Source organism: Dipodomys merriami, unplaced genomic scaffold (genome assembly GCF_024711535.1).
Source record: "Dipodomys merriami isolate MVZ:Mamm:240054 unplaced genomic scaffold, mDipMer1.0.p SCAF_30, whole genome shotgun sequence".
Taxonomy (NCBI): Eukaryota; Metazoa; Chordata; class Mammalia; order Rodentia; family Heteromyidae; genus Dipodomys; species Dipodomys merriami.
In genome coordinates this window covers 1347905-1360798 of record NW_027204493.1, presented here as the reverse complement: position 1 = coordinate 1360798, position 12894 = coordinate 1347905, and the positions used below count along the sequence as shown (strand labels likewise).

Genomic DNA, 12894 nt, shown 5'->3' with positions numbered 1-12894 from the left:
CACTGTACAGATAGCTTTTTCACTAACATGGTCATTCCCATATGGGAAGAAAGATGGTGAAGCAAGCCCAGAAGCTCCTGAAGCCAGAAAGATAATAAGCACAGCATTGCTGTGAACCAGAGATTCTGTCTAGTCCAGGGGCAGCTATTTAGTAGCAGCCCATTTGTTCCATGAGGGACTATGGGCCCAGTGGTCCCAATATGTCCACATTTTTTTCGTTTTTATTTATTTTCTTTATTATCTTTAAGTTGTTGTACAAAAGAGTTGCCATTTAACAAAGTAGTTTATATATATAATATACATATAATTATATATATATATATAAAATGTATCTTGACTAATGTCAGCCACCCATCCCTCCCATCCTATCTCTTCTCTCACTTTTTTTTGTTGTTGTTGTTAGTTATGGGCTTGGGCGCTGTCCCTCAGCTCTTCAAGCTCAAGGTGAGCACTCTACCACTTGAGCCACAGCGTCACTTCCAGTTTTCTGGTGGTTTTATTGGAGATAGAGTCTCGAGGCCTTTCCCTTCCGGGCTGGCTTTGAACTGCGATCCTCTGATCTCAGCCTCCTGAGTAGCTAAGATTACAGGCGTGAGCCACTGGCGCCCAGCTTCTCTCACTTTTTTAAAATTTTGTAGGATATATATTTAATTCTTGACTACATTCACCCCCACTCCTTCTCTTCATCTACCCCCCTTACCTCTTCCCCACTCCACCCCTTTCAAGTACCCATTTCCTGGTGTTCATTTTGTTGAACTTTAACTTTACCTTTCTAAGGCAAAGTTCTAATCTACCATACTTTAGTTAATACATTTGCATATACTTGCATACCACTCAAGATATTTACTTAGAGGCTTATAAATTAATTCCACAAGAGGAAAAGCATACATCCTTTGTCTCTCTGGACTTGATTTACTTCACTTAACATAATTCTTTTAGGTCTTTCCATTTCTTTTTTTTTTTGGGGGGGGGGGGTCCGGTTGTAGGGCCTGAACTCTGGGTCTGGCCGCTGTCCCTCAGCTCTTCAGCTCAAGGCTAGCGCTCTACCACTTGAGCCACAGTGTCACTTCCGGCTTTTTTCTTTTTGCTTATGTGGTGCTGAGGAATCGAACCCAGGGCCTCATGCATGCAAGGCAAGCACTCTACCACTGAGCCACCTTCCCAGCCCGGTCTTTCCATTTCTTTACAAATGATTCAATATCACTTTCTCTAATGAAAGTGTAAAATTCCTTTGTGTATACTCTGGTCTGATTTCATACCTTGGCGATGGTGAATAATGCTGGTGGTTGTGTTGGTGATTTTCCTATATCTTTGTGTATAATCTTTTGGATAAATGCCCAGGAGTAATATGCTGGATCATAGGGTAGTTCTATGTTTAATTTTTTGAGGAACCAACATATTGCTTTCCACAAGTTTACAGTTCTCTTTTGGTCACATCCTTGCCAGCATTTGTTATTAGTTGTTTTTTTGATAATGGCCATTCTAACTGGGGTAGGGTGGAATCTCAGTGTTATTTTGATTTGCATTTCCTTTATGGTCAGAGATATTGAACATTTCTTTTCTTTCTTTCTTTCTTTTTTTTGCTGGTTATGGGGGCTTGAACTCTGGGCTTGGGCACTCTCTCTCAGCTCTTCAGCTCAAAGCGAATGTTCTACCGCTTGAGCTACAATGCCACTTCCGGTTTTCTAGTGGTTTATTGAAGATAAGAGTCTCACAGGCTTTCCTGCCTGGGCTGGCTTTGAACCATGATCCTCAGATCTCAGCCTCCCAAATAGCTAGGATTATAGGCATGAGCCACTGGTGCCCGGCTTGAACATTTCTTAATGTGTCTATTGGCTGGTTTTACTTCTACTTCTGAGAAGTCTCTCTTTGTCTCATTAAGCCCACTTATTAATTGGGTTATTGGTTCTTTAAGGGCTTAATTTTTAAGCTCTGTGTGTATTCTGAATATTAAGTCATTCTCTGATGCAAAGCTGGCAACAAAGCTCTATACTGTAGGCTATTCCTTTGCTGTGTAGAAGTTTTAGTTTGATACAATTCCATTTATCAAGTCTTTCTTTGATTTGCTGTGTTCTAATTCTTTACTGAGAAAGTTTCTGCCTGTGCCAAGTAGTCTTAATGTTTTTTCTATTCCTTCTTGTAATAGTTGCATGGTTTCAGTTCTGACATTGAGGTGATAGATACAGATTCAGTTTTTGCATGTGGATATCCAGTTTTCCCAGCACCACTTGTTGAAGAGGCTGTCTTTTGTGTTTTTGTCTATAGGTCTGTGAGTTTATTTCTGGGTCTTATATTCAGTTTCATTGATTCTCAGGCTTGTTTTTGTACCAGTACCTAACTGTCTTCATTACTATAGCTCTGTAGTAGAGTTTGAGGTTTGTTATTTTTATACCTCCAGCACTACTTTTTCTACTCAGTATTCTAGACCTTCTTGTGGTTCCATATGAATTGTTGGATTATTTTCTCTGTCTCATTGAAGAATGGTGTTGGTATTTTGGTGGGTATTACATGAATTTGAATAATAAGGCAAGAAAAAGACAAATAGGGAAAGAAAAGATCCAAATAGGGAAGGAAGAAGTAAAATTATCCCTGTTTGCATATAACGTAATCCTATATTTAAAGAACACCATAAACTCTTTCCCCAAGCTACTAGAACTGATTTAAAAACTTTGGTAAAGTAGCAAGATATAAAATCAGTCCATTAAAATCAGTAGCTTTGGGCTAGGAAGGTGGCTTAGTGGTAGAGTGCTTGTCTTGCATGCATGAGGCTCTGGGTTCAATTCCTCAGCACCACATAAGCAGAAAAGGCTGGAAGTGGCACTGTGGCTCAAGTGTTAGAGTACTAGCCTTGAGCTGAAAAGCTAAGGGACAGCTCCCAGGCCCAGAGTTGAAGCCCTATGATTGACCAAAAAATAAATAAAAGTAAAAATCAGTACCTTTGAGCTGGGAATGTGACAGTGGTAGAGTGCTTGCCTAGCATGCATAAAGCCCTGGGTTCCATTCCTCAGTACAGAAAAAGCTGGAAGTGGTGCTATGGTTCGGTAGAGTGCTAGCCTTGAGCAAAAGAAGTTCAGGGACAGTGCTTAGGCCCTAGTTCAAGCCCCAGGACTGACAAAAAAACCAAACAGACAAAACAAAACAGTAGCTTTTCTGTATGTCAACAAATGAGACTGAAGTCAGGAAAGTAACTCATTTGTAATAGTCTCAAAAAACCAAGGCCTAGGAATTATCTTGACCATGGATATCAAGGACTTATAAAGTAAAAAACTATAAAAACTTATAGAAGGAAATCTATGAAGACATAAGGAAGTGGATAGGCCTTCCACCAAGACAGTCTTGGTCATTTTTATGCTCTCACAACCTAGTGCAGTGCTTTCCGTGTCTGAGTCCCCACTATACAGTATTGATGAGTAGTCACTCTCTGTTCTCCTGGAATACACACTCCATTGATGAGAGCTGCACTCTGCCATCCAGGTAGAGCATGACTGGTAGAGTCACACTGAAGCTACAACTTGGGAAAGTTCTTCAAGTCACTCTGAGCCTGAGGTTTTTGCTTGAAGCGAAGATAATAACCATACCTATTACTGGGAGTCACTCTGAGACTTAAATGAATTAGCACCTGTAAAATGGCTGACACTTAAGTTATACTCCAATGATAGCTGCTGTCCTAATCATAACGATAAAAATAATGTTGTTATCATCATCTAGGTTATCAGCACTAAAGCCAAGTCAAAGGTGATTGGTAGACCATATGCAAGTCTAAATCTGACTACCTAATGCTTTTATTTTTTTTAAAGACTAAATCAGTGTTTTTTATTGAAGAAATCCTCTGGGGCTTGTGTATATGCAACTATTTCTTATTGAAGTTACAAAGTTCCCTGTCTGCACTGAAATACTAAGCTTACCTGCTCCCTTTTGGTTGTGAATATTCCATCTAGCAAACATTTTTCTCCTCTGCAGATATGGTGTTGGTCCTGCCACAATGGAAGTGCCCTTTTGAAAATGTCAGCACTGCCCAAAGAACAGGATGATGGCATTTTGCAAATCCAGAAGAGCTTCTTGGATGGGTCAGTACTCATTCATTCTACATTTGTTCTTGTCTAGTTCAGTTCTTGTTTTTTAAGTAGGAAATAGTTCTTAGTAGTGTGTCCACCTCTGTTTACATGCTGATACTCAGTGTCAGAGGAATACAAGTTGCAGACATTTTTAAAATTATTTTGAAAGGAATCAATATAACAGTTATTAGGAATGTCAGCTGCACTGTTTTTAAGAGATGCATGCTGAAGTATGCATGATGTCTATTATATTAACAGCTGGGCAAATCTAGGTCACAGCATATATCATTGTACTATTGTCTTGTACTTTTCAGAAGTCCTTTTTTCTTTTTTCTTTTGCCAGTCCTGGGGCTTGAACTCAGGGCTTGGATACTGTCCCTGAGCTTTTTTTTTTTTTTTTGGGTCCGGTCGTGGGGCCTGAACTCTGGGCCTGGGCGCTGTCCCTCAGCTCTTCAGCTCAAGGCTAGCGCTCTACCACTTGAGCCACAGCGCCAAGTCCGGCTTTTTTTTTCTTTTTGCTTATGTGGTGCTAAGGAATCGAACCCAGGGCCTCAGGCATGCAAGGCAAGAGCTCTACCACTGAGCTACCAGCCCTGCTTTTTTTTTTTTTTTTTTTGCTCAAGGCTTCCACTCTACCACTTGAGCCAGTGTCACTTCTGGCCTTTGTGTTTATATGATACTGAAGTATTGAACCCAGGGCTTCATGCATGCTAGGAAAGGACTCTACCACTAAGCCACATTCCCAGCCCATGCGTAAAACTTTTCAAAATAAAATTTTAAGCTGGCCACTGGTGACTCATGCCTGTAATCTTCACTACTCAGGAGGCTGAGATCTGAGGATTGTGGTTAAAAGCCAGTCCAGGCAGGAAAGTCTTGTGAGATTCCAATTAACCACCTGAAAACCAGAAATAGAGCTGTGCCTTGACCAGTAGCCTTGGTAGAGCAGTAGCCTTGAGCAAGATAGCTCAGGGACAGCTCCCAGGCCCTGAGATCTAGCCCCACAACTGACAAAAACTAAATAAATATATAAAAATTTGAAAAATCCAAAGTCAATAAAGTAAAAACAACAAAAAAGTAGGCTCTGGAGTTAAATTTTTGGCTCACATCATGGCTCTTTTCAGTTGAGAACCTTGATAACCCTGGGCTGGACAATTCTACTCTTTGATCACATGTCCAAATCCATTGTTTGGGGACACAGTCTTAAAGCAGGTTCCTTATAGATGAGGGTTTAGTAGGAGATACCTTCAGGCCTCTTAGCACAGGTCATGGTGGTACTCAAGAAAAACAAGCTATTGTAAATTCGTATTTGCTCTTCTAATCTCATGTTATTTTTTGATGCCTAGAATTTACAAGACCATCCACAGGCCACCCTATGAAATTGTTAAAACTGAAGATCTATCAAGCAACTTCCTATCCTTGCAGGAAATCCAGACTGCATACTGTAAATTTAAGCAGCTATTTCTGATAGGTGAGAAGAAACTTTCTGTCAAATGGGGAAAGACTTGGCACATGGATCAGGTGAAAGTTGGTGCCTTTTCCCTGGGTTCCTTTTGATGGTATGCAGAGCTCCACAGCCTTGAGGGTGCCTGTCATGCCGTGGAAGGGTCTGGCAGCCCCTCTCCCCCTCTCCCAGCATCTCCCCCTGGCCTTCTCACTGTTGGAGTAGTCATACAGCTGCTCTTCTCTCTTTCTTTCTCAGCTTCCCACACCAGCCAGTGGTAAGCATTTTAGTCTTGTAAGTTTGTGAACTATGAAGTATGTATAGGCACTCACTTGGCAAATCATTTATAAAGAGAATGATTGATTTTTCCTTAATGGACTTTTTTTCCAGTGTGGAAATTTCTTTTCTTTTTTTTTTTTTTTTTTTTGGTCAGTTGTGGAGCTTGAACTCTGGGCCTGGGTGCTATCCCTCAGCTCTTCAGCTCAAGGCTAGCGCTCTACCACTTGAGCCACAGTGCCACTTCCCATTTTCTGAGTGGTTTATTGGAGATAAAAGCCTTGGACTTTCCTGCCTGGGCTAGCTTTGAACAGCCATCCTCAGAACTCAGTCTCCTGAGTAGCTAGAATTACAGGCGTGAGCCACCAGCTCCGGGCTTGTTGCTCTGATTCTGCCTTCAATACCTTCCTAAATGGCTTGAATCACCCACCTCTGTGTAGCCTTTAAGATTTCCCTATATGGAATTTTGAGTCCTGTCTTCCCTAGATGGAAAAGTTCTGCTGGTACCTGAGCTTGTTCCTGGGTATGTCCATATAAGGTCTGGCATTTTGTCTTCATGGTGGGGGTGGGGGGGGACAATGAAGTCCCCCCTCAGGTGATGGACACACTTCAATCCCTGGAGGCAGGGGGACTTGGATGATAGGTTTCTAAACCTGTCAGTCCAGTATGTGGAACTGAGAGTTTCCTATGGCTCTGCCCCGGGACCCTGTTTAGGCCCAGACCAGGTCAGGCCCCACTACGCTATGCTATAAGTCTCCGTGTTTGTGACCTGTCTCCTGGCTCTTCTCTGTCACCATGGCATCCCATGGCTCTCCATTGGAGCTGAATTGGTTTGTTGGTATTGTTTTTGGTTTTGTTCTTTCTTTCATCTTGGCCTTCGTGGCTCAGTTTCCTAAGAGATCAGCTGGCTGCTGGTCTTTGAGACCGGAGTCCACCATGCAGTCAGCAACCTTTTAATAACGACTCCAAGATTTCACCTATCAAAATGTGGCTTCTCTGTTTTCTCACCTTACAACAGAACCATGATCCACTTGATCCAAGTAATTAGTAATAAAGGTATGAACCACTGCATCTGGCTTAATTCTTCTCATTTTTTTTTCTTTTCTTTCAGTACTTGGGGCTTTGATCAGCTGTTCTACCACTTCAGCCATTTCCAACCCAATTCTTATTCTTTTTTTCTTTTTTTTTTGTGGGTCATGGGGCTTGAACTCTGGGCCTGAGCCCTGTCCCTCAGCTCTTCAGCTCAAGGCTAGCACTACAGCGCCACTTCCTGTTTTCTGGTGGTTTATTGGAGATAAGAGGTTCACGGACTTTCTTGCCCAAGCTGGCAATGAACTGCAATCCTCAGATCTCAGCCTCCTGAGTAGCTAGGATTACAGGCATGAGACACTGGCGCCTGGCTCCAATTCTTATTCTTGAATGAGTCTTTACTCTGTGAGGTTTTGTCATGCTTATAGGTAACTTTTTCCTAACTTGGATATTTTAGCCTAGTAAATTCTTAACTATTTTAGGGTTGTTCAGCTGACATTTATTTATTTTCCCCTATATATTATGTCAAGCATTACTGATAAAAAGGAATATGAAGCCAAGCACTGCTGACCCACACCTTTAATACTCGCTACTTAAGAAGCTGAGATCTGAAAGAGTTTGAAGCCATCAGGAGTAGGAAAGTACACTAGACTCCATCTCCAAAATAACCAGCTAAAAGTTGGGCTGAAGGCATGCCGCTAGTGGTAGAGTGCCAGCTTAAGCAATCAATCTGGGCAAGTTCAGGGTCCTAAATTCAAGCCCTGGTATTGGTAGGGGGAATAAAAGTGAATGTAACACACAAAAAAACTACGCTCTTGTAAGGGAAACAAGCATTGAAGTGAGGGGAACAGAGTCTAAGTAATGTCACCTTGTTCTCACAGACATCCTGGTGCCTCTTGCTAGGTGGAGGGAGCTCTCCACCCTGCTGAAAAGCCTGGCAGTGAGAGAGGCCATTCATTGAATTGCAGACCTAACTGGTGAGCTGGGAGAGCTCTGCTTCGGCATGTCAGAGCCTTAGGAAAGCTTGGCATAGAGAATGCTCTGATTCTGCTTTGATTGCCTCTCTGAATGGCTTGAATCACCCAATTCTGAGTAGCCTTTAAGATTTCCCCTATATGGGAAAGTTAAGGTGTATCTTCCCTTGATGGAAAAGTTCTGCTGGTACCTGAGCTTGTACCTGAGTATGTCCATATAAGGTCTGCTTTTGTAATGCTTGCTCTTCAGCTCAAGCATATGGTTTTTGTCTTTAAAGTCTTTTGGCCTGTAATCCTAGCTACTCAGTAGGCTGAGATTTTAGGATTGTGGTTCAAAGCCAGTCTAGGCAGGAAAGTTCATGAGACCTTTTATCTCCAATTATCTACCCCAGAAAACCGGAAGTGACGCTGTGGTTCAAGTGTTAGAATTCTAGCCTTGAGCTCAAGAGCTCAGGGACAGCACCCAGGCCTAGAGTTCAAGCCCCAGGACACACACACACACACACACACACACACACACACACACACACACACACACACACACACACACACACACACACACACACACACACACACACACACACACACACACACACACACACACACACACACTCTCTCTCTCTCTCTCTCTCTCTCTCTCTCTCTCTCTCTCTCACACACACACACACACACACACACACACTCTCTCACACACACACAAAAGGCTTTGTGTAAGCTCTGTTCAGGGCTGCTGGTCTTTGAGATGATAGTCTACCATGAAGAGCTTTCCAGTAAAGTTTCCCATTTTGACCTCTCAAAAATGTGGCTTCTCTAAATCTCACCGACTGGATTTACCCTGCAACAGCATATGCCTATAAAAATGTTGGGATGGTTACTATAAGAAAGATCAGTAAGAGCCGGGCGCTGGTGGCTCACGCCTGTAATCCTAGCTACTCAGGAGGCTGAGATCTGAGGATCGCGGTTCAAAGCCAGCCCGGGCAGGAGAGACCGTGAGACTCCTATCTCCAATAAACCACCAGAAAACCGGAAGTGGCGCTGTAGCTCAAGTGGTAGAGCGCTCGCCTTGAGCTGAAGAGCTGAGGGACAGCGCCCAGGCCCAGAGTTCAAGCCCCACGGCCGACAAAAAAAAAAAAAAAAAAGAAAGATCAGTAAGAAATAGGAACCCGGTGGGACTGGGAAAGTGGCTCAGTGGTAGAGTGCTTGCCTTACATGCATGAGGCCCTAGGTTTGATTCCTCAGCACCACATAAGTAGAAAAAGCCAGAAGTGGTGTTGTGGCTCAAGTTGTAGAGCACTAGCCTTGAGCTGAAGAGCTGAGAGACAGTGCCCAGGCCCAGAGTTCAGGCCCCATGACCAACCGAAAAAAAAAAGAAAGAAAGAAAGAAATAGGAACCTGGAGAAAAGATAATCTTAGTATTTGATCCAAGATGGTGATTTTAGAATTGTGTTTTATTTTAATCACCCAAGATTCCCTGGTATCTTTTGTTGATCTGAATTATTGTTATTGTTATTATTTTGAGATGAGGTCTTGCTATATTACCACATTGGTCTCAAACTCCTGGGCTCAAGTGATCTTCCTACTTTATCTTCCCAAGTAGCTTAGACTACATGTGTGCACTACTCTACTTAACTGGTTTGAAACTTTTCTTTTTCCTTCCTTCCTTCTTTCTTTCTTCCTTCCTTCCTTCCTTCCTTCCTTCCTTCCTTCCTTCCTTCCTTCCTTCCTTCCTTCCTTCCTTCCTTCCTTCCTTCCTTCCTTCCTTCCTTCCTTCCTTTCTTTTTGTTGGTCATGGGGCTTGAACTCTGGGCCTAGGTGCTCCCCCTCAGCTCTTTAGCTCAGGCTAGTGCTCCATGACTTCAGCCACAGTGCCACTTCCACTTTTCTGGTGGTTTTATTGGAGATAAGAGTCTCACAGACTTTCTTGCCTGGGCTTGAACTGTGATCCTCAGATCTCAGCCTTCTGAGTAGCTAAGATTACAGACATGAGCCACCAGTCCCTGGCTTATTGGAAACTTTTAAATTAATACTTTGTAAAATTCAAGAGTTTCTGGGTTTGTTTTTGTTTTTGTTTTTTGTCGGTCATGGGGCTTGAACTCTGGGCCTGGGTGCTGTCCCTCAGCTCTTCAGTTCAAGGCTAGTGCGCTACCACTCGAGCTACAGTGCCACTTACAGTTTTCTGTTAGTTTTTATTGGCAATAAGAGTCTCATGGCCTTTCCTGCCCGGGCTGCCTTTGAACCGTGATCCTCAGATCTCAGCCTCTTGAGTAGCTAGGATTACAGGTGTGAGTCACCAGCGCCTGGCTAAGAGTTTTTGTTTTATAAGAGATATAAAGAGCTGGGAACGTGGCTCAGTGGTAGAGCGCTTGCCTTGCATGCATGAGGCCCTGGGTTCGATTCCTCAGCACCACATAAGCAAAAAATAAATAAATAAGAGATATAAAGAGGAAATTATACTCGTATGCAAGTTATATGAACTCATATTCAAACTTCTACAAAGCCAGGTGTGATGACTCACACCTCTTAAGTTGGAGGACAGCCTAGGCTATATACACAGACTTTGTTTCAAAAAGGAAACAAAGCCAGCCACAGTGATGGCTCACACCTTTAATCCTAGGTACTCAGGAGGTGGAGATTGGGAGGATCACAGTTTGCAGGCCAGCCTGGACAAAAGTTGCCAAGACCTCATCTCAATAATAAAAAGCTTATGCAGGGGGAGGGGGGGAGTGTACCTGTCGTCCCAGCTGAACAGGAAGTCTAAGTAGAAAGATCATGATCTAAGCTGGCGCTGGTGGCTCACACCTGTAATCCTAGCTATTCAGGAGGCTGAGATCTGAGGATCACGGTTCAAAGACAGCCTGAGCAGGAAAGTCCGTGAGACTCTTACCTCCAATAAACCACTCGAGAAAAACCGTAAGTGGTGCTGTGGCTCAAGCAGTAGAGTGCTTGCCTTGAGCTGAAGAGCACAAGGACAGTGCCCAGGCCCAGAGTTCAAGCCCCACGACCGACCAAAAAAAGAAAGAAAGATCATGATCTAGGCCATTCTGGACATAAATACAAGAACCTATTTGAAAAACAAGTAAAAGCAAACAAGAACTGAAGATGTGGTTCAAGTGGCAGAGTGCCTTCCTACTGAGTTCAGATCCCAAGACTACCAAAAAACAAGAGTCTAGGTTTTGGTGGCATAGTCCCTGGTTGCCTATTTCATGTCTAGCAATAGCAGTCTTTTTTTTTTTTTTTTTTTTGGTCCGGTTGTGGGGCCTGAACTCTGGGCCTGAGCACTGTACCTTAGCTCTTTAGCTCAAGGCTAGTGCCCTACCACTTGAGCCACAGCGCCACTTCCGACTTTTTTCTTTTTGCTTATGTGGTGCTGAGGAATCGAACCCAGGGCCTCAGGCATGCAAGGCAAGTGCTCTACCACTGAGCCAACTTCCCAGCCCAACAATAGCAGTCTTGATGTTGATGGTTTTCTTCCTAAAACATGTTGAATTACACGGTAGACCATGGCTAGGCATCTCTTCTTTCAGTAACAAAGACCTCTTTGACTGCTATACCCTTCCAGAGACCTACAGTTCCAAAACTATTTCAGTGCGAGTTGAAGTTTTGAAATGCTCTTTGCTTAAAATGATGGAGTGTTGTGCCTGGCTTCTGCTGGTTGAGGCTGCGTCTGATCTGCACTGCACAGGGTGTCAGTAAACAATGACCTGATGTCTTTTTTTCTTTTTCAGATAACAGTACTGAATTCTGGGACACAGATATAAAATGGTTTTCTCTCCTAGAAAGTAGCAGCTGGCTTGATATCATCAGGTATTTATTTCAAACCATTGTTTTGCTCATGAATTTTACATTGTTTCATTTGAGTAGAGCAAATTTACACATAATTGATGTTTCAGAATGGAATATTCTTTTGTTTGTTGAAGGACATAAAAGATGACAGGAGTACACTGAGAGTCATACATGGTTCTGGATGACAGGAATCAGTGTTATGGCAATGTCCACCAAATTCTTTTTTTTTTTTTTGTCGGCCGTGGGGCTTGAACTCTAGGCCTGGGCGCTGTCCCTCAGCTCTTCAGCTCAAGGCGAGCGCTCTACCACTTGAGCTACAGCGCCACTTCCGGTTTTCTGGTGGTTTATTGGAGATAGGAGTCTCACGGTCTCTCCTGCCCTGGCTGGCTTTGAACCGCGATCCTCAGATCTCAGCCTCCTGAGTAGCTAGGATTACAGGCATGAGCCACCAGCGCCTGGCCATCCACCAAATTCTTAAATGTCTCATTTTCCTTTTGTTGTTGCCAATACTGGGGCTTGGATTCAGGGACTTATGCTTTGGGCTAGCATTCTACTACCTAGGTCACACCTCCACTTCTATCCATTTTCTTTTTAAGAATTTCTTCTATATCTTTCTTGACTACTTGTTTTCTGCTACCTATTAATTGTTTCTTCTGAGAATCTTTAACATCTTGTATGAAACTCTCCATAGTTAAGTATTCTTAGATCATATTTCTACTTGGAGCCCAGCTAGATTATACATTTGCTATTTATTGTTTCTTTGCATATTTGGTAGGAATTTACCAGCATACTACCTGTTTATAAGGAAATGTACTCTGTAGATAAGACATTTCAAGACTAAAATACCAGATTTAACAACTCTAGCCTGTGACTGAGGCAGCTATGCTGGCCTCCCGGTGGAAACAGGATGAACTAGGAGATTGATTTTTCACTAAATACCTTTCTAAATTTTGTGCCTTATATGTATGCCAGCACCTGGCAGATTCAGATTCAGGCAAAATAGTGTCTCTCACGGGCTGGAAATGTAGCTTAGTGGTAGAGTGCTTGCGTAGCATGCATGAAGCCCTGGGTTCAATTCCTCAGTGCCACATATATAAAAAAGGCCGGAAGTAGCACTGTAGCTCAAGTGGTAGAGCTCTAACCTTGAACAGAGAGGCTCAGGGACAGAGCCCAGGCCCTGAGTTCAAGCTCCAGGACTGGCAAAAAAAAAAAAAAAAAGAAAGAAAAGAAAAGATAGTGTCTCTCAGAATCTGAATAGTGTAAGTGGTGATTATTTTCTCTTCTGGAGGATTTTAGCATAAAAAAATATAAGAAGAAAACTACCTCTGGTAGTACT

At 42.9% G+C, this 12894-nt stretch overlaps 1 protein-coding gene across 2 annotated transcripts in view; it reads left to right on the top strand.

Moving 5' to 3' along the window:
- Positions 1-12894, top strand: part of Mtmr12 (myotubularin related protein 12) — a 74916-nt gene that overhangs the window by 49869 nt on the left and 12153 nt on the right. For both annotated transcript variants that reach the window (XM_070040979.1, XM_070040978.1), the window contains exons 9-11: positions 3961-4067; positions 5399-5523; positions 11501-11579. In XM_070040979.1, coding sequence (XP_069897080.1) covers positions 3961-4067; positions 5399-5523; positions 11501-11579 — 311 coding nt within the window. The remainder of the gene's footprint in view (positions 1-3960; positions 4068-5398; positions 5524-11500; positions 11580-12894) is intronic.